Genomic DNA, 23,503 nt, shown 5'->3' with positions numbered 1-23,503 from the left:
ACAAATCTACTCACTTATGGTATTGGACATTATTGGAAACGAAAATGTTAAATTACAATTTTGGAGTGTGGAAAAAAACTACTCATTTTGGCTTCAAGTCTGCCATGATTGCTTACATTGTTTACGCTTCTTATGATTAATTAAAATATATATGTAACTTAACTAATATTTGGTTGCATAACTCGCGCAAGGAGTAACCACAGATAAATGTCTTTGAATATTCTTGACCTTGGTGGTCACTGCCTTCGGCAAAACGGCGTGATAGAAATAAAAATTACCTATGTTAACCAATTTGACCCCGTCATCTTCAATAGCTTGTAAGGCGGTTGTACAATTTTCCAACCGATGGTGCTGGTTGGTTGGATTCTTGCTCCAACCCTTAAGCCTACGACCTTGGAGTGCTTCCACCAAGGAGCAGAGGACTGTCCCATCTGTTAAATCTTCGACCAGGTCGACCACCTTTAAATAAAAAAATTAAATCAGAAATATACTTAACCGATTTTAATGAAACTTGAACCTAAGTAACATCCCTATACGTCTTACTGTTGCCAAACCATACAAACTTAAAAACTTAGCAAAACTTGGCACGTGTTCTGTTGGCTCATACTACTCAAATAATTATTATAAGAAGATGCTGGTTTTTCCAAACCAATTCTTCCTTTAAGAAAAGAGCGTACCAATTTTTAAAAGGACGACATCGCACTCGCGAGCCCTGTGGCATTAAGAGTGCTCATGGGCAGTGGTACCAGGTGAGCCTCCTGCCCGTTTGCCGTTGTTCTATAAAAAAAACTGTTTAACTTCAAGCCGTTTAAAAATAAAATTGTCATAGTAACACGAAGCACGAGCTGAGATGTCACATGGCTCTCTGATCAAAAGTATATTTTTAATGACTGAATGTCCTAAGACCCCTGGATGCAGAGTGCGTCCACCATGAGCTTCATCTCGTTCGGTCTTCAGCTTCTTTTATCTCGCTATAAGTCTTTCCAACTCTCTTTGCGTCATCTGCAAGTGTACGTCGTCAGGTTTGGTTGGCTGTGCTATCACTTTCCCTGTGGGATCTAATCATGCTGGATGTGATTCAAATCTCTTCGGAATACATGGCTTATCGACTTGTGGGCATGATCTACTTGCTATTCGGGAATACTGTTCTATTCTGCTATTCCAGAATACGGCGGAGAGATTGATCCCTTGGAGCGAGAGGTCCATATACCACCAGGTTTGACGTTTGGACCAATATTTGTATTACAACTTATATCATGATTAAATGTGTTTAAATATTTCAACATAAACTCTTAAACGGCTGGACCGGTTTGAATGTTTGAGTTTATTTGAGTTTCGTCCTGAATTGTTTAAGTTTACTAATCAGCCCGGCAGATGGCGCTGCAGTCGGTATCTAGGCTATTTATTTATACAGCAAATATACGGTATATTTACAGCATTTGGGATCCTTATATCAAAAACGATATTAGTATGATTGAAAGGGTTCAAAAGCCACGAAAATGATCAGGTGACTCGGGAACAAATCTTACAATGACTGTCTGAAAGCACGCGCAAGCTCGGCCTTACTGATATAGGAAGTAGGCGATTAAGAGGAAATCTCATTGAAAGCTATAAGATCCTCACTGGCCACTATAATGTTCCAGGAATTGAGAAGCTATTTATTTTAAGTGAAATACACATTTGAGGGGTAGTTCTTTAAAACTGAAAACTACTCAATATAACACAAATTCCCTACAGAACTTTCTTCCAAAACGAGAAGTAGCTGACTGGAATAGGCGTCCGGAAGGTATAATAAGGGCACCCTCTTTGAACTCTTTTAAAAATCTCCAAATACACGCGCATCAGCTTATTAAGCTGCTAGTTTGTTAATATACATAATAATATATATTTATTTATTTATTTATTAAGGAAAACCAACAGATTACATGTATACATTCTCTAATTAACAATATTGGGTTTTATTCTAGCATGCAATCTACTAATAGGTGTACACAACATTGACTCTAATAAATGGTAGCGGACAGAGTTACTTAAGTATTTGTATCTTTGAACATAAATAAATTGAAACGTGGAAAATATTACATGACTTATGGCTGATATGACTGAATTTTTTTCTTAAAACTAGGAAGTGAGTCATAATACACGCCAAGACCATATCTACAATTACATTGGTTAAAATTCCTAAGTATACTACTGAGGGGCGCATGTTTACCTAGATTGGTTAAGGACTGTGGAACGACAAAAGTATCAGTATGTCTTCTTCTTGCGTTGATTCTAGGCACTACGAAGTAAATCTTTTTTGAAATATCTGGACAAATAATCGTGCCGTGCATCAATTTGTACAAAAACACCAGGTCCACAATCATACGACGATCCTCGAGAGTGTGCAAATTGAACTTCTGTAATCGATCAACATAATCACTTCTGTAGCAAAATTTGGGGGTTTTGTACTCTAGGAACCGTGTGAATGTTCTTTGTGGACGTTCTAGTGCATACTTGTGTGTTTGGTATGTGGGATATATATATCTTCTGTGCAAGTGTTCGTGTTTAAACTCCTAAACGGCTGGACAGATTTTGATAACATTTTTTGTGTGTTCAACCACAGTCGAGAATGATTTACCTTATTAGATTTTTGTGTGTGTAAGGATAGACGTGTCTACAGGACAATGTATGTGGGATCCGCTAGTTTGAATATTAAAATTCTCGACTAAACAAAACTCCGTCATCTCCACGTTACAAAATTTACGGTTTAATATGAAATAAACTGTAAAAACGATTTTACAGCGTACACTGTGAAACGAGATTCTGTTCATATAATTTTAAGATGGAAAACAGAATTAACTTTAGCGGCGAGAGCTATTTGGCACTTAACTATTAGACGAGAGTTTAAGTTAATTTATCTATTTCGTAATCCTGCAGCTAACAAAAATTATATATCATAACAAACAATTACACTAAAATACAGCCAGAGATACATAATATTTACCTACAAAAAGGTTCACCCCTTAGAAAATCGCGTGCATTTTTTTTTTCATTTTCAACCCTCACGCACGACCAGCCCCATCATGGAAACAATCAGATTAACATATGTATATTATTAAAAATACGTAGGGCATGGATACTATCAATATATGACGCGCTCCAGTATATCCCCATTTATTATTTTATTAATAGGATCCCTGCCACATGATCAGGCAGATCTGCTCAGGTCGAGAAGCTAGGCGGCAGATGTGTCACTCCACTTTCCAAAAAAACTTTTATTTGCTTAAACTTAGAGGGCTTGGTGTCCAAATATATCCTCATGATATTTATGGATGAGTTGGAATTTCGCGTCAGTGCTGCATCTTTGAGCAAGTTAGGCACAATCAGAAGTTGTGAACGTTTCCCATGCTTAGTGTGGTTAATTGGTACTTGCAGCCCCAACCTCTGTAATGGCTGTATCTTGGTAAGGATTTCAAGCTGATGTTGTCACAGAATGTGTCGGATTTAAAATGAAACTGTGATTAATAATGGCGGTTGACATATTTAGCAACTCCAGTGACCTTTCGCTGTCGTTTTAGCAACCTTGCACTGTTAATTATTGTCTATTATAGTTTTCTTTTGTTTTGATGTATACCTAATTGCTATATATTTATTTACATTGTATTCGGTCGTAGGTTCGATCCCCGGCTGTGCACCAATGGATTTTCTTTCTATGTGCGCATTTAACATTAGCTCGAATCATGAAGGAAAACATCATGAGGAAACCGGCTTGCCTTAGACTCAAAAAATCGACGTATGTCAGGCACAGGAGGCTGATCACCTACTTGCCTATTAGATTTACAATGATCATGAAACAGAGAGAAATCTGAGGCCCAGACCTAAAAAGATTGTAGCGCCATTGATTTTTTTTGTGTATTCGCGGATGCTTGGCGGACCCATGCGGCTTCGCAATACAAATAGTCCCCTCGTGAGTTTTGTGCTGCGTCATCGCGTCATCCTCACACTCGATTGTGAGGAAGTTGCATGGATCTGGTCTGGTGACTTCTTAAGTTCCATGTCATTTTCACACGTGTGTAGCCTTTTTATAAAATATTTTCATAAGAATCTAATCGTCCTAATTTTTTGAGAGCATAAATAAATGGCTGAATGTTTTTAACTTAACACATTTAATTTTTTTATTAGTTATCTAACTGTGACAAAATTTCAATCTGTAGATAATTGTTTGCAACTTAATTCTCTGGCTGCATTTTTATGTTCCTACCTACTCTATATGAATTTACATTGTACACTGTATATTTGCAGACGCTCGCCAGTCACGAGACTTTTTATTTATATATTTATACTTTGTTACAATAATATACTGAGTTATGTGGCTTTTTACTCTCTATTTTTAATGTATCATCTTTTTAGTATAGTTTGTTTTTTTGTTTTGTCTTAATGACTGTGTATAACATGTATTTTTGCACTACTTGCCTATCTTATGGAATTTAAAACATTTTTTTTCTTTACTCACAGTGGTTGTCTGGAAAAGATTGCTCGAGAGCGATAAGGCCGCCAGTTGCCCTCTTTTTGATTTAATTATGTTCAATTGTTTTTATATTGTATTGTAACGAAGTGTTAATAAATATAAATAATTATACAAACAAAAAACAAAAAGTAAGTAAGTTACATAAGTTATTAGGCAACATGCGTCCTTATCGCTAACAAGCGATTTCTTTCAGGCAACCCTTCTTATCTTCTCTTTCAAAAAGTGTCGCCGCGTATGTCTTTTCATTTCACATGAGAATTAATTAAATTAAATATTTTTCAACGCATAGATCATAGTTATACCCTGACAACTTACCTTAATAATAAATAAATCGTAATTATGTGTTTCATTACAATATAATCGTGAATTAAGATTTCGTTTGTATAAATAAGCCTAAACTCCCTACGTTGGGAATTGCGTGAACAGAACATCAAAGATATTCACTATCGGCCAGCTGCTTTGTCTGGGTTGAATGAGAAAACTGTTTTGGACATAATTTTCTATAGATATATCAACTAAAGCGTAGTGATTACCTATTGTATAAGTAACCGTGTTTATTAGGCATACACAAAAAACTATAATTTGTACCAATTACACCATTACCTAAGATTTTTTTTTGATATTTAAGATGGCAAACGGGCAGGTTCATCTGACACATGAAGGCACGCTCAATGCCAGAGGGCTCGCGAGTGCGTCACTAGTCTTTAACAATTGAACCACGTTTTTACAAAGACAACAAATTAATCAAATAACATAACCAATACCTTTATATCCACAGGTTTTAATGTTTCATTAACCCAATTTCGGAATGTATTCGCCTGGATCTCGACCCATAGATCTTCATGGCCCTTTATAGCCATGGCCTTTGCTGCAGTGCCTTCTGGACTGCGAGCTGCCAGCCCGGCCTGCGTGATACGGCCAGCTGAACCTTCGGGCGTGTGAGCCTTCAGCCCATGGTGGGTTACCCTGACGCCCTCCATTTTAATCGGCTGTCAGTTCCTTCTGTTACCTGAAAATAGTTGAAATACACCTTGTGAGGTCTACATTTATTTAAATAAATATAAAGGAGGTCAACTGATAGCCTTAGCGCTTTTGAGCGGTCTCTTCCAGGCAACCACTGTGAGAAGTAAAATAGGTTTTGTACTTCTTGCGCTCTCCTTATCTAAACGTACAAAACTACATAAAACATAAAATAACTTACAAAACTAGTGGAACAACGGAAAGCATATGATGAAGTAGGTAACAATAAAAAAACACAGTAAATGTTTACGTTTATAATTGTTTTTATTTGTTTACACTACCGAGAGCCAGGTGGCGCTATACGCAATTTTTAAATGTAAATTACATAATGGGATTAAATTTTACATATTTACACAGACATGTGTACAATACATGCCTTATTGCATTTATAAATAAAATTACAGGAATTATATTAATTCCATCTGTTTAAAGAATACAGAATGCAATCACGTAGTGTGAATGCAATTAATTTTTATGATAATTGCGCATTGTATTCACAAATTGAAAGATTTAAACAGTTTCAAACTTTTTAATTATGTATTAACAAGTATCAAAATCAGTCAATCAGTGTTGTGTTAAGAAGAAAGAGAAGAAAAGGGAAGACAAAGAAACGTAACAGAGTGGTACGCTAGGAGCGAAAGACTTAGGCTAGGAAGGCAGGTGAGGCGTTGGGATGATGAAGTGGCGAGGCGATATAGGGAATAGCGAAGGACACATCAACATGGCGACGTTTAGGAGGACCGAAAGACAAGGTGCTTATTAATAATTAGCAATGCGCCGCGGTTTCACTTGCGTAGATATCAGTCTCGAGGTACTTTCTTCTACTAAGTCGGATTATCGATATATTTTTGTTATTATAAAAGTTTTCTTATATTTTAATTACTTACTTTCAAATTATTACACACTTACATTCATAATCTAATCACATACATATTATACTTTACAAAGATCTTATAACTAATACATTTTTAAATTAGTAATGATGTTACGTACAATTTCCGACATTAGTAAATTTAAAAATACTCTACAGGTATTGGACAATTCTTGTTTTGAAGTAGGTGACGAAAGATTTTTTTAATCAGTCAGTTTTAATCAAAAAATAAAATGAAATGCAATTCTTTTGTTCTGTAATATTAGAGAAGATATTTATTTGTAGAATTTCAGAGTCTTAGAACTTCCCTATACACATAGTAGTAGTTTTGTTTTGTGGCAGTAAAGTTTTTACAATTTCAGAACTCCGACTCGGGATAGGCCAACATAGAATTGCCCATGGGTAAAACATTATTTCTGTAGATATTGATACGATCTATAATATGTGTACAATTTTTTTTTCTTCTATGATCAATAGTTTCCACAACGCACGCAATGAAGGATTTTTTATGGATAATTATTTCAAGCTTTGGATCATTGCATTTTTATTAGGGATCCATATCCTTTTTGCCTATAAATATATGTCAGTTAGTGAAGATGCAAATTGGTGGTTTGATATCGGTCCAGTAGATTTTGTATCAAAAATTACAAACATAGATACAAAATCATAATCACTGTAATGTTAGTGGCCACGGAGCTTTTGGATACTATTTACACAGAATCAAACTGAAGACGAGCCTCGTGTGTGACTGTGACGACAGAACCGACTAAACAGTGGTTAATTTACTTGTTGACTGTGCAACATTTGAAAGGGCCAGGTGTGATCTGGAGCTCGATACTGGCATGAGGGTATCCCGGGATGGGCTATCCGACATGTTGCTTAAGCACAGATCGCAGCTGGAAAAATCCTGCGGCAAGATTGTCAAACATGTCACTGACATTAATAGCACGAGAGGTAACGCGGGTGGCGCCGGTCAGCGGGCTCCGATTCGCCCATAAATATCATGACGATACTTCCGGAGTAATTGTCGCCCGGGCAGGGCGTGAGACGCCAACCCTCTAAGTTAATAATGTCCCTTTTTAAGAAACTTAGACTTCGACATTCCCCTGCTACCTAGCTACTCGGTCACATATCTGACTGGCTGCTTGCCCGATAGGCTAGTATGGGTCCTTTATTTAATTTTTAAAAAAATGGTATATACAATATAAGAGTAATAAGAATATACATTATACTATAAACAGCAATGAACCCACTTTCATTTGTGTTAACAGATTTTATTAATTGTTATTAATTATAGTTTAAAAAATCTCAAAATACAAATATTACGTTTATTAAAAAAAACATAAATAATTATTCTCCAAGATGTTCTGTTGAAAAAATTGTTTTATGATTTTGACAGTATACTCTATATATATCTATAACTCTAGTCTGGGATTTGGATAACATATTTAGTAACGTGAGAACACTTCAATAATTAACACGACGGCCATTTCGATTTCAATTGATATGATTGATACCTGATACCAGGACTCTTCCTAGGATTTAAGGCATGTAAGAGTGGAGTAAGGATGTTTTACTGTTCCTCCAACCCAAAAAGAGGACTAGAGCAGTCGAACCACTGACTGGCCCGAATGCTCCAGTGGCTAAGTTCAAGAAGTAAACTTAGCGGTCAAATAACTTGTTAAAAATTTGTTAGCGCGTTTCAGTATGTTTCCATTTGAAAATTTGAATAAACTAAGGAATTAAAGAAACTATATTGAGCTTTTTATGCAATAGGAAGCAAATGGGCCGGAGGCTCACCGGATGTCAAGTTATATGGAAGGCTCATAAGTGAATTGCCAGTCTTTTAAAATTAATATAATTGTCGTTATTTAGCCCTTTAAACGTTGCCGGCTTTTTAATTTAGTTATTTTGATGTAAATAAAAGACTCGAGAATCTAGCAATAAACAAAGAAAATAAAACACAGCAAACCCGCAAAGCAAAGAAAATACAACAATAACATTTACCACGTTGACAAAATACTCCCCAATCCGGCTGATCCCCGTGGGGAAAGCGATTCCATTACATATGAAAAACGAAGAACGGGACAGTACTAAAATCTATAAAAGGCGCTTCACGAGTTATGTAGCCTAACATTAATCAAATTACATATATTAGTTAATAATTAGAAGCGTTAACGAAATGTAAGCAATAATCGCGTTGTTAAAGCCAAAATAATCCCTTTAGTTTTGTCCACTCATAAATTTTAATTTAACATATTCGTTTCCGATAATGTCCAATAACATAAGTGTCTCTTAGATTTATGAACTCTTAGATAAGTTTCTTAGTTTTTGTTAGAGTCGCAAACCGACTAACTTAACTTTACGTTAATTAATTAAACCATTAAAACCAGTTAATACTCTTCAAACACAGTGTTTTATTTAACATATATCTGAACATATTCATACAACCACCGCAACTGAACTTAACTCATGTAACAATAAATAAAATTATGCAATTTCAACGTCTGGTCATTAAAAAAAGACAAAGTTCTGAACAATGCATTGATAAAAAAAGTAAGAGAAATGGAAAATATGGAGGAGGCTTTTACCTTAAAAGTGGCCAACCAGAACTAGACTGCTAAAACCTTTTTTTAAACCTTATACTAACCCAACTTCTACTCATGTTAATAAATGTTAACTAAATGGCCAAGAAGTATACGTAGTCTATGGCCTATTAGGTATAAAATGGCGTTTAGGTGTCGTCAATTTCAGAGCCGGAAGTTTCAGCGTGAGTTTCCACCAGATGACGTATTGTCAGTTGAGGTGATTGATTATGCCTTTACTGCCACATTTTAACGCAAAATAACTACCAGTTTTAGGTTTAAATGTGAGATTCTGTAAAAATAGCGCTACTGATACGCGATTCTAAGGGTGTGACATCAAAGCTACGGAGTACGGCTTATGCAGTTTACGGAATACTAGCTGGTTGGAGTCCACGATTTTTATATTTAAAAGCGTATTTTAGGATAGCCTTTGTATTTGGATTCTCTAAAATCTTAGTTTGCAACTATGCATTTTCTTGTATATTAGATAGACCCAATAAGCTGATCATTTACTTGCATTAAAAAACAGATTAAGGAATTTTAATCTGATATTGTTCGAAATAGCTCTATAGATATAAAATTCTCGTGTCTGATGAATTTTTTAGGCATATTCAATAAGTCTGAGTATCAGCTTCGACTCCCGGAGCCCATCAATTCCCCCCTCCCCCAGAATATGAAGATGCAGTTTAAACAGAGATTACCCCAGGGGGGTACCACACGTTTCCGCTGTGGAGAATCCCCCTCTGAGCGTCCATCATCGGAACAATCAGTATTCGGTGGTGGATGCACAGGCTGCCCTTCGTATTCTGGGGTGGGCAAAAACTGCTCAAAAAACTATAAGTTTCGATCTCGGGGCAAACGGAAGAATTTACCGAAGGCATCCCCTTCCACGCTCTCAGTGGACTTTACCAATGTTAGGGGGCTCAACTCTAATCTTAACGCGGTTCACTTTCACCTCGAAACTGCGAAGCCGGCCTTATTCTTCCTTACTGAGACTCAGATATCCTTCCCGGCTGATACTTCCTACCTCTCCTACCCGGGGTACAAATTGGAACATTCATTTGTGCCGCGGGCGGGAGTTTGCGTGTACGTCAGAGAGGATATCTGTTCTCGTCGCCTCGGGTCGCTTGAAGGAAGGGACCTATCTAGCCTCTGGCTGCGCGTAGACTGCGATGACCATCCGCGATTCTACGCATGCCTGTATAGGTCCCATAGCGGAAATACCGAAACTGAGCGACTCATTGAGCACATCCAAATGGCTACAGATTCCCTGCTCGAAGGGGTTCCTACCGCTGAAATCGTGATACTTGGCGATTTTAACGCCCACCATGCCGATTGGCTCGGTTCGGAAACCACCGATCACGCGGGAAGATCCTTTCACGACTTTGCTTTAGCTTACGACCTGTCACAAATGGTCCCTGCGATTACGCGAATACCAGATGTGGATGGTCATAAACCCTCTTTGTTGGACCTTCTGCTGACCTCACATCCGGAGACCTATCAAGTCTCTGTTGACCCGCCATTGGGTTCATCGGATCATTGTGTGGTCCGGAGTACTGTGCCTACTACGCGCCCTCCTCGGCCCCGTTTTTCGGGTTGTCGTCGTATTTGGCACTATCGGTCAGCAGATTGGGATGGGATGCGGTCTTTCTTTGCGTCCTACCCTTGGGGGCCTATGTGCTTTTCGTCGGAAGCTCCAGATTCCGTCGCTGCCTCTGTCGCCGAAGTGGTTCTGCAGGGCATGGAACTTTTTATTCCATTCTCTGCGGTGCCGATCGGTGGCAGGTCACAGCCCTGGTTTAAGCGTTCTTGCAAGGCGGCATCGCGTCGAAAGCGAGAATGCTTTAATGCATGGGCGGAAGCGGCGATATCTCGTGATGCCAATACCAGCGAACATAAAAAAGCATATAACTCAGCCTCCAGGTCCTTCAAACGGGAAATCGCTAAGGCAAAGTCAGAGCACATCGCCAGATTTGGCGAGAGATTGGCCCAACTCCCTTCTGGGACTCGAGCCTTCTGGTCTCTCGCCAAAGCTGTACAAGGGAATTTTTGTCAGCCATCGATACCACCGCTGCACAGAGAGGATGACTCGCTCGCCCACACTGCGAAGGAGAAGGCCGACCTCTTGGGCTGTCTCTTTGCGTCCAACTCGACTTTGGATGACCGGGGGAGATCACCACCGGCGATTTCGCGGTGTGATAACTCAATGCCGGAAATCACATTCCAGCAACGTGCTGTTCGCAGAGCACTATCTTCCTTGGACATTCATAAGTCGAGCGGGCCGGATGGTATCCCTCCAATTGTGCTGCGTACATGTGCTCCTGAGTTGGCTCCGGTCCTGACGCGCCTTTTCCGGTACCTGTACTAGCTCGGCACTGTCCCGAAGTGCTGGAAGACCGCTTCGATACATCCGATCCCTAAAAAAGGCGATCGCACTGATCCATCCAACTATCGCCCAATCGCAATAACCTCCTTGTTCTCCAAAATAATGGAATCCATTATTAATGGCCAGCTCTTGAGTTATCTAGAGGGCCACCAGCTGATTAGCGATTATCAGTACGGCTTTCGTCGTGGTCGTTCAGCTGGTGACCTTCTAGTATACCTTACTCATAGATGGGCAGAGGCAATTGAGTCCAAGGGGGAGGCACTAGCGGTTAGTTTGGACATAGCGAAAGCCTTCGATCGGGTGTGGCACAAAGCACTGCTCTCGAAGCTACCAGCCTACGGGGTTCCTGAGAAATTATGCGACTGGATCTCCAGCTTTCTAGCCGATCGGAGCATCAAGGTCGTCGTCGACGGAGCATGTTCCGACCTTAAACCCGTGAATGCTGGGGTCCCACAAGGCTGTGTTCTGTCCCCGACCCTGTTTCTTCTGCATATCAATGACATGTTGCAACTTAGCAACATTCATTGCTATGCGGACGACAGCACTGGGGATACTCTTTACACTGGCCGGGCAGGTATTTCTCGGGCAGTTGTCGATGAGTACCGGAACAAACTTGTGTCTGAAGTCGAAACTCTTTTACGTGGAGTCTCGGACTGGGGTAGACTAAACCTAGTCCAATTTAACCCCAAGAAGACACAAGTTTGCGCGTTTTCCGCGAAAAAAATACCCTTTGTCGCTACTCCTCTTTTCGAAAACACTCTTCTTGAAGCCACAGCCAGCATCGGAATACTTGGCGTTGACATATCGAACGACGTTCAGTTTCGCGGTCATTTGGAGGGAAAGGCTAAATTAGCCTCCAAAAAGCTTGGTGTGCTCAGCAAGGCGAGACGGTACTTCACTCCGGGCCACCGCTTGCAACTCTATAAAGCGCAAATACGGCCCCACATGGAATACTGTTCTCACCTCTGGGCGGGGGCTCCCCAGTACCAGCTCCTTCCACTTGACCGTATCCAACGAAGAGCGGTTCGAATCGTCGATGACCAATCCCTCTCCGAGCGGCTCGATCCTTTGGCGTTGCGTAGAGATGTGGGGTCACTCTGCATCTTCTACCGCATTTACCATGGGGAGTGTTCAGAGGAGTTGTTCGGATTAATACCTGCAGCTGAGTTTCAGCATCGGACGTCGAGGCAAAATACAAAATTCCACCCGTATCACCTCGACGTCCGACGTTCCACGACTGAGCGTTTCTCAAGGCAATTTTTGCCGCGCACCACCGCTATGTGGAACCAGCTGCCCACTGAAGTATTTCCGAACCAATTCGACTTAGGGTCCTTCAAGAAAAGAGCGTACAAATTCTTAAAAGGCCGGCAACGCACTCGCGAGCCCTCTGGCATTGAGAGTGTCCATGGGCGGCGGTATCACTTAACATCAGGTGAGCCTCCTGCCCGTTTGCCCCCTATTTTATAAAAAAAAAAAAAAAAAGCTACCATCTATATTTCAAACCCCTTAGTGAAAAAGTTTGTTTACATTTTTTTTAGAAAATTTATTTTTTACATTGTTTTATGATACAACATACAAAAATACATACAACCCTAATTTTCACCAACCTACCCCTATATTTTGTTAATTAGAAAATTATGATTTTAACTCTGAGGTTTATGTAGAGAAATATTCACAGAAAAACCTAAAAAATTTCATTCCGGAAAACCGAACAGTCTCTGGGGTAGTATAGCAAAATGTTCCATGTTGGTATGTTCTAAAAAGGTAGGCTAAGTAAAATCTCATTAAGGAGGAACGAAGTTCGTGGGGGCAGCTAGTATAATATATTATAAGTGAATTGAACTAACACATTCACTTTAAAAATGAGTTATGTTAGACTTGACAGCTGACAGATGACTTTGAAATTTGCATAAAAAGAAAACATAATTTTAAATATAAAATTGTCTATTACTAAAATATAGTGGAAAAATTATTAATCCACATTTCTATAATGATATTAATTACACGATTCTTAGGCTTCATTAAGAAAATAAAGTTAATTCACTCCAAATACATCTCAATCGAGAAAGGAAACGAAAACAAAGAATTCTTTCTCGAGACTAGCTATTTTATCGTTCCGTATTTTAGTTTAGAAGTGTAAACAATTAAGTTGAAATAGTTTTGTTAGGGCTGAAGTTCATAAGGCGAACTCGTAAAACTAACTGATACCTATAGTATAGAAGTAGAAGTATAGAAGTTTATGAACATATAGAAAACGAATATTTTTAACATCTGTTCAATGATTTTAAGTTTCTAGTAATAATACATAATATTAGATATCAATATTCTTTTATTAAAAATAACAGAAACGCGCGAAATTGGTACTGCCACAGATTATTAATAGGCCACAGACTACAAAAATGAATATGATATACCATGATTCTATGGTTGAAATAATAGGTTTATTTCACTAAATCTATTATGATTTTTTGACTATATTTTATTTACCTTTCTTTACGGCACATGGAGTTGGTGTAATGGAACTACTTATGATCCGCTACTTTTTACTAACGATTAAAAGGAGTAGCGGAGTTTCTTTCGTCTCTGGATTTAGGATATTGATGACATTTCATACTTTTGTCGTTAGTATTGTCTTTTATTAACATAACTTTTACACATTTAAAGAAAACACTTTTATATCGGAAGTACTTGAATATTAGACGTTTTGATTTGGATTTTTTTTTCGTCTTCCTTACTATTAAGGTTTAACGTTAAATCATATAATGATTGAATCTAAGAAAAATACGAATTTTGTCGTGCTTGCAATAATAATATGGAACTTGGAACATGTTCCTACTCGTTTGGTGAACATTCACCGGCCTTTGTTCTTGTTCTTTTATCCATGTTATTAACAAATAATTATTAACTATTCCAAAATTAACTTAATATAAATATTAAAATAAAATGAAATATCAACAATACGATTAAATTTAACCATAAACAGATTTATTACTAACGTTAACTGTGAAACAATTTTTAGAAAAAAGTGATGTAGGTAGATATTAATTACGCACCTAAAATACGTTAAAGATACGAAAATAAATATGCCTAACTAAGAGATATGATACATATACGGCTCGACAAAGACCAAAAAAGCTGTATATCCGGGCCTGGGTATCCGGAAGCTATATCCAGGATGCTCCCTTCCTTCGGTGAAATAATATGCGCTGGTTTGGCTGTCGCATGACAGTATAATAAAAAAAGGAATCCAATAATCGATAAGACTAAAACTAGCACTTACCATCAACAGTGTCATATCTCACTCCAAACACTGGATCCTTCAATGATGAATCAAAAAAAAAGTAAATGCTATACGGTATGCGGTATATATTTAGTGCGCGCGCGACAGTTAAACTCCCTTGCGCCATTACGCCGGGACACCACCTACCGTCTCCGGTTCGTGTGTCAAAGTCAAATCGACAATTGTCATCCTCCTTTGATTAACACTGATTTAGCGCGAACAGGATTGAAGCTATGTTTTATTATAAATTTATAATTATTACATAATTCTAAATTTAAATTTTTCCGACGTTTCGCATGCAGCGGTCACGGTGACTGAAGACAACAGGACAAGAGAAAGTTGTATTATCTGTATTTATTTTGAGTCGAAATCAACTCCGGGAAACGTCGGAAAAAAATTAAAATTATGTAAAATAATTATAAGTTTATGATAATACAAAGCTTCGATCCGGTAAAAAAGTGTTTTCTTTAAACTTTTGTCGTTTATACTTCCTGTATTAAAGTAATCTAGAATGAATGTAAGAGTCTTTCCTTCAACTTTGATTTCATTCCTAAATAGATAGTACCGGTGACTCCAGAGCTTGTGATTTCTCCACTGAACGAATAAGTATCGCAATACAGCGGAAATTTCGCCATTAAAGGTACTTCCACAGGGACCAATCTTTTAAATTAATTTTAATTACCTATTTATTATTTGTATTTTTTGGTCTGGTTTGTCTATTGCTTTTAATGTTTAAGTTGTTTCCCCTTAAATGTTGTGCACATTTGTTATTGATGACTAATATGACATGATTGATACATGCATCTATCGTGTTGTTATATGTCGTGTGTTTTCTGTAAGTATTTGGATGTGTTTCGTTAGTGTGGCTTTTAAAATAAATAAATAAATTATTTTTTAATAGACCAAATAACTAACATCACCGCATACACGAATTCAAGTACGCATGGCCCCCTCGCGATATTTTAGGGACCATTTTAGTGACCGACGCATGGACGCCGGTTAGTAAATGTAAATTTACAATCAATTGAATATCTTTTCTGTTGACGATCATAAGTTTACCTTTATGAATTATTTTTAATTTGAGTTTTATGTTAATTATTATCATTATGTAGGTATTTGTGTGTTGGAAAATAAATATATATATATAGATAAATTATATTAAAGGTGACTGCGTTATGACAGATGACTCGTTTTCACAAATAGTAATTTGCACAATTCACGTTGAGAACTTGATGTAATTTCCAAACCGGTTTTTGAGTAACTAGACTACATCTTGCATATATTTACTTTGATTTAGCAAGAATTTACCGATTTGGTTAGTGGTTTATATCATCATCATCAGTCTCTTTATTTGGTCTGTTTATGCACGGCCTTCTCCAGTTTCCTCCAGTAAGTCCTGCCTTTCTGTATCCACTGGGAGCCAACCTTCTTGACGATGTCGTCAGTCCACGTAGTCGGTGGAGGCGCGGTGTTTTGTTCTACCGAGGTCTCCATTCAGGGAGAATGCAGGTCCATCGGTACTTATGCATGCGCCCTATGTGGCCTGGACACCGCCACATGCATATTGCAACAGCCCTTACTACGTCGCTTATTAAAAAAAATATTGAAGTGAAACTTTTTTATCGGCGTTGTAAAAAAAATACCGTCACATTTTTCGGTTACGAGTCACATAATTCCGTTGCGCGTCACATTTTTCCGTTAGGCGCCTTTCTTTTTATTGTCCCTACCACGGTTGATTCGAAGACATTCGAAGCCATTAATAACAAAAATTACAATAAAAATCTGTAATAATCTTAGTAGTAATAAGGTAAAATTAAATAATTGTATTATTTGTATTCATGTCTATGATAATAAAAGCCTTTTGTTAAACTTTATTTAACCAATTTCTGTTAAGTTGCATATAGTAGATCATTTTTCGAAAAATAAGGTCATAAAGAAGTTTCACTTCTTACGTGTGTACACTAATACACGCACACATTTTTTTCGGTGGCCTATAGTATAGGCCTGTGCAAATGCGCATTAAATGTAAATGTCCTAGTTCACTGAAGGCCTTCTCACTCACCCTCACCGCTGGCTCTGAGACCCAAAGAGTGTCTTGCCTCCAAAACGACAACCTTCCTCGGTCTAGTGCAACTTCTCGCCAATTGCTTGGATTTCAACTGTAGTAGATCCTCTTCTACTCTGTCCACTAAAACCCTTCTACCCATCTAATAAAATATACTGGCTTTTCATGCCAGTATACCTATGCTACCTTCCGTCCTTTGGACGTTAAAAGCCTATCTATTGGAACACTTTGAATTTAAATTGTATATCCTTTATCAACGCGCATTTAGTTCTTTTGTTTTCTTTTTCCGTGTGCTGATTAATAAGTTTTAAGTAGCTTCCGAAAGAATATAACATGTTTGACAAATTTCCTCATCTTCTTATAGTGCCACTCTTGCTAAAGCTTGCCCTAGTCTAAAAAGCTCCTCGGTTGATAGGAAGCCGGTATACTCAGATACTTTCCCCAACCACGACTTCTTCCTTCTACCAGCCTACGAGTTAACAACTTTATTTCTTGCTAATTCTTTTTTTTCTAGTGTTACAAGTATAAATGACGTGAAACGTGGTCTCAAGACATATTGACACCTACAACCTGTAGAATATCGCCTGTCAACGACACTAAGTGATTTATCTAATTAAAGACAAGGACGTAACAACAAAAAAATATCAACTAATCATTCAAGACAAAGTGGCAGGTGGAAGAAGACCTGGCCCCAGTTGCTAGACAATGGTTTGGTTGATGTACTAAGTCAATGTTTAAAAACACGGCACAAAACTAAATATTATGATATGATAATCGCCTTTCAGCCTTCTGTGCCTGACGCACGCCGTCGACTTTTTGGATCTACGGCAAGCCGGTTTCCTCCCGATGTTTTCCTACACCGTTCGAGCGAGTGTTAAATGAGCACATAGAAAGAAAATCCATTGGTGCACAGCCGGGGCTCGAACTTACGACCTCAGGGATGAGAGTCGCACGTTAAAGCCGCTAGGCCAACACTCCTCAAGTAAGAATGTTACATAGAGTTAAAAATTTCAAAGTGAATTGTGTGTTATTGATTTCACTTGATTTTTTCATTGCTTTAGTCATTCTTAAGATATCCGATAGGAAACCTTTTTGCACCTCAACTTTATAATTGTACAATAAATCAAATTTATACTCCTACAACCACACATCACACACAACGCAAACCTGCAGCCAACAAAAAACGCACTTTCTTCTCTCAACGCTTTTGAAGTGACAAATTCTTTAGCATTGTTAAGATTTGAAAGTCGATGAAACGAAAAATCGACGGTAAAAAGAGACAGACACATAAATGTATAACATTTTACGTGGGAGAAAATGAGATAGAAAGCATTATACAGTGTATGCTTTAAATTATTATGTATTTGATCATTTTCTGAATTAAAAAAACATATGTGAAAAAAGGTAAATTAGAGATTAATTATAAAAATTGATGAAATTTAACAATTTCATCTACATATAGAAGTGACAACTTCTTACTACAAATTCTTTATCTGTGAGCAACTTAGGCAATATTTACTTAGGCAGTATATTTGTAATATATGTGCAAATCTGGTAGCTAGTATATTTCATTTAAGCCCATGTCATGTTTAGTATGACGGATATAGTAAAAAATAAGTTTCAAACATGAATATGTATATTATATGTTGGTGTAAAATATGTTAGGCATAGCGTCATGTCTATTTTGCGTTGATATTGAGTTAAAGTTGACTCATGATTTATTCAAGATTCAACAATTTTTAACACACACACTTGTATGTATATTAATTATTGCATCGTAAGATGCTTCAGCATGTGACTCTCATGAGATCCACGGTTTGATTTCACCTGAGGTTTTTCGATTTGCCGTGAAAGACAGCGACTTTCCGGCATGCCTTGAGACTGACTCTCTAACCCAATTAGAAAAAAACAAATGATCACGAAACAGATACAGAAATCTGAGGCCCAAACCTCAAACGTTGTCGCGGCACCGGTGTTTTTAAATATTGAATTATTGCTCACAATGAATCGGATTGAGCACTAGAAAGATTGTACACATATTTACGCTTGGACGACTTCGCAGTATTGAAGTCGCCCAAGCAAGAACACAGTAGTCACTCGTCAATTTTAGAGACGATTTCACATAATTCTTCTTAAGTTGATATGTTTTTCCTGCTTTATCTAATTAAACTGGTCGTAAATAATTTGGTTTTTCAAAAACAATAGAAACGTCTTCAAAACGCACTAAAAAAATTAACAAGAATATTTCTTATTTCTATTGATAGGTTTTGTCCAAGAGAATTAAATGAATTTAACGATTGGATGGGAATAGCGGAAGAGTTGCTGGGAGGCACAGGATAAGATACGCTTCACGAGGCACGGTCAATCTCCAGTAATTGAGAGGCACCAAAAGACAAAGAATGATAATTTCACGTAGAGATAAAAATACATGGGATCAATGTTTTTTGAATTCGGTTAGGTGCAACGTGTACAATGCACATAGTGTCATACATTTTCCGATTAATAAATAGCTTCAATGGAAATATTTGTTCAATTATGCGGCGATTTCACATAATAATTTGTTAATAATATTACTTTTTGGAATTTAATGAGCATTGTTAGTGTGTGACCCCGGATTTGCAGACTTCTCTTTATTCATGAACAATTTATTTTTGTATTCTAATACTATTGATGTTTATTTATTTATTAACACTTCGTTGCAGATATTACAATTGACATCATTAAATGAAATGGAATACACGGAGCGGCCTCATCGCCATCGAGTGTTCTCTTCCAAGCAACCACTGTGAGAAAAATGATTAAACAAAGCCTAGCAAGAAGTGCAAAAATAGGACATATAGACATTAGACAAAACTAACAGAACAAGACAAAGCAATTGCAACATATGTACGCAGTGATGAGGACAAATTTAAAAAAAGGACACATGAATCACTAATTTTAGGTCAGTTAACAGCTAATGGTTGTACAGTAGAAATTAATAGAAAGATAGAGAAGGAGCTCAACGAATAGTGGTTAGGGAAGTAACATAGCTTCACTGCAGAGACCGCAAAGGATTCGCCAAGTAATAGTTTTGAGATGGGATTTCAAGGATATAGTTTTCGGAAGAGCGTAAGCTAGCTGGGCTCTCAAACATTTGAAATCGTTTTTGAGATAGGAAGGGGTTTTATGATTGAACAGGATGGAATATAAGAGATTTATGTGTATAGTCACATTTTTGAGTACATCTGAAGTAATTATGAATAAAATAAAAAATAGAATTGAACACTTATTTTGTCGCTATAGATATAGAAATTGCAGGGTGCTGCTTGACAGTAACAGGAGGTATTACGTATTAGTATCTCAGTAACATAATGGGAGCTTACTTAGGAACATATTTTTTTGTCTCAGTCTCTATATCGGATTTAAGCCCAGGTATTCTACCCTAGCGAACCCCGAGGGCCTATCTTCAAGGCGTCTGACGGGCCTAACACCTCAGTTTTTAGTGGTTGGTGTCTCGCTACACACCGGATTTTCTCTCGGCCTACACCCTCTGTCTTCTTTGCCGATTAGTAGGCATGGCTACTGATTCAAATTATTGACGTGGAATAAGTAATGTCTGTATCTTATATACCATAAAAAACATATTTTATATTATTTTTGACCCAGCCCCACAGCTCGACAACCATGGCAAGTTTTGTAATAATCCATGGGATTGATTTGCTCCAGTCCAAACAATTTGTATGACCCAAAACTTGACCTTGAAACTTGCCCTTGACTTGCGGACGGGTAAATTTAAATTTACAATTAATTTAACTTCTTTGCTGACATTCATAAGTGTGCTTGTTTACCTATATTAAGTTAATTTGACTTTGACGTTAGCGCATTCGCACCTCATTAAAACAGGGATCAATATTTAGTCATGTTTTTGTTAGTTCAATATTTTTTTCCAAATAAAAAAGTATGTGTCTCATAAAATTAAGTTGTTCGTAAATAATAATATTTCTGTTAGTTTATTAGTCTCGCAAAGTATCTGCTTTCAAAACACTTCTCATTGTGTTTATTTCTAGTCTAGACTGGAGCTTTCCTTTACAAGCATTTATACTACGATATACTCGTACATAACCAGAAGGACGCATAGAAAATCTATTCTAAACTATAAAAAATCTAAAGTTTAACTGTGGAAGTTGACAATGTGATCTTTTAAATACTATTATTTTTATCTATAAGCTCAAAACTACTGGTTGAAGATTATTTTTCATTCGATTAAAAGGATACATATGCATTATCAAAAAGTGAATAATGTTCAATCTTTGTATTTGATTTCTGGAACGAATTTTGTAAACAATATCATAAACAAATTAGGAAATTTATTGGAGGCGGGTTACATGGGTGTGTATGTTCGTTGCTATAGTCGGCCTTCTGTGCCTGTACACGTTGCACAGTATACACAGTACACAATTGAAAAGGTAATGCCTGAAACGGTATCAAGCAACCAAAACTATTCAAAAACTAAGAATAATTATTTAAACAACAAAATTCCATTTAAAAGTACAAGTCTAACTGGCTGCCTTTAAGCGAAAAGCAAGCCTTATTCGCCCAATCTGTTTTACTAAGAAATTTCCGAACAAAAGAAATTGTTAGTCAGCGTTCAAGATTTCGGGAAAGAAACAATGAACATTATGATATAACTAACTGATGACTTGACTTTAAATATTTATCTCCGAACGTTTTTCTCCCTGTTTTGTACTGGATTGGGAAGGTGTAATTTGTAAAAACAGTTATATAATTGGCTGAAATCCAACAATGTAAACGTTCTCAGACTTCGGTATCAGTTTTCATGATTATTTCTTAATAGGCCAGTTGTTTTTGTGCTTTTCGTGCTTTATGGCATTGTACCTACTCGTTAGTCGTTGGTCATGGGCGACCGAATCACTTATGATTAGGTAGTACTCCTGCTCGCTAACAGCCGTGCGTATAAAATATAATACAAGGTAATCGCCTTGCATTTATTTTGTTAGCCTTTATAGAAAATCAATTTTTTATCGGTCAAAGTTATTCAAACAAAATCCTACATATAAATCATATATTTGCTTCCGTAAACTGTTTCCCAAATAAAAAAGGAAGTATATCATTCGTACGAATTAAAATATTTAATATTTAAGAACAAAAAAAGATCGCTATACAGTGAGGAAATGCTGCCAGCGTTAAAAGTACACGGTCACAGGGAACAAACCTGTTTAATTTGTTTTAATTGTATTTTTATTAATGTTTAATTATTTCTATTAGGTTAAAAATTGTATATGTCGCAGTAAAGTAGTTAATCAGAAAGATTAATTGAATCTCTAGATAGTTGGTTAAATATCGATATTCAATCAAGTCGCTAGCATTTTGATTTAAATAAAGCAGTTAGTCGTCAAGAAACGTTTCGTGCACTCACTTGTCTGACGGAACTTTTTTAACAAGATTAAATATGTATTTTTAATCAACTATCAGATTAGAGATTCAATTAACTCTCTGATTTAACTACTTTACTGCGACATATATACTGTATATTTGATTGTTATTCACAAAAACATCAAAATATTGAAATCCTACTTATAATGTTTATAAATGTGCATATAAATGTAGAAACCTCTTTCTGAAAATCATTTACTCTGAACTCTTTATAAAGTTCCGTCTCTAAGCAGCCGAAGTTCCAACTAGTTTTCCACCTCCCTTAATGTTGATGAAATTGCTTCAATATTGCAAGTCTGAGTTTCTTTGAACAAAGAAATTGAGCGATCACTACTAACGATTCGGAGAATGAAACAGACATTATACTCTCGTAAAGCAATATTAGTTTTACAGTATTTAAAACTTCTTTTAATTAAACCAATTACTTATGAAGAATTGTGAGAGGGACTGACACATCAAGTTAGTTCCTCACTAAGTAGTTAATTTTGCAAACAACGTTCAAATTATATTTGAGGCAATAGATGTGTTAGTGTGACATTTGAAGAACACAATATCATATATCAAAATGCCAATAATTTCCTCTTAAAATCAATTACATATTAATAAGAATGTTTACAAAAACACAAACACATTTTTTTATACTTATTATACATATACACGCACATTACCTAAATATACGTAATATAAAAGTTATGAATGATTTTGTAATATCACAAGTAATTCGTAATTATTTAAAAGGGTTGAAGAAGGATTTACTTTAAAACACATTGTATATATGTTTAGTTACTATATAATATATATAGAGTATAAAATAAACATTATGATTAAATCTTTACAGGTATGGACTTCTATTAAGGTAAACCATTTCCACTAACGCAAGCTACCTGGAGCAAGTTCTTTTTATTTTTATGTAATGTAAACTAGCAGGAGGTTCACCTGATGTCAAGTGATACCACCCATGGTCAGTCACATTGCCAGAAGGCTCGTACATTGCAGGCCTTTTAATAATTTTCTTGAAGGACCTTAGGAAGGAAGGAATTAAAGGTCGTTCTACCAATGCATTTGGCCTCGTCCTTTGCGCCGTTAGCTACTCCTTAAGTGAGATGGATGGAGATGAGAAGATGGACACGTTTGTCCATCTTCTACTTTGATATGCTTTAAGATGGCCACGTGTCCCGCCCACCATTGCAATTGCTTGGTATACTTGACTATTGTATTTTCTTAATTCGTTTAATATTTAGAATACTGTGCTGAGGTCCCTTTGACAAACGATTGCTTTATTTATATTTTTACTATCTCACATCAATCATAGACAACACAAAGTGACAGTCCCTCGCTTACAGCTGCTGAAAA

General features: G+C 36.9%; 1 protein-coding gene across 3 annotated transcripts in view; it reads right to left on the bottom strand.

Moving 5' to 3' along the window:
• The window catches only part of LOC123717678 (filamin-B), a 136,459-nt gene that overhangs the window by 100,845 nt on the left and 12,111 nt on the right, over positions 1 to 23,503 (bottom strand). For all 3 annotated transcript variants that reach the window (XM_045673809.1, XM_045673812.1, XM_045673811.1), the window contains exons 2-3: positions 5,275 to 5,519; positions 279 to 459 (exon numbers count right to left, since the gene is read on the bottom strand). In XM_045673809.1, coding sequence (XP_045529765.1) covers positions 279 to 459; positions 5,275 to 5,490 — 397 coding nt within the window. In that variant the 5' untranslated portion in view covers positions 5,491 to 5,519. The remainder of the gene's footprint in view (positions 1 to 278; positions 460 to 5,274; positions 5,520 to 23,503) is intronic.

This window comes from Pieris brassicae, chromosome 13 (genome assembly GCF_905147105.1).
Source record: "Pieris brassicae chromosome 13, ilPieBrab1.1, whole genome shotgun sequence".
Classification (NCBI taxonomy): Eukaryota; Metazoa; Arthropoda; class Insecta; order Lepidoptera; family Pieridae; genus Pieris; species Pieris brassicae.
The sequence above is the reverse complement of the archived record's forward strand: the minus strand, read 5'-3'. Positions and strand labels throughout refer to the sequence as shown.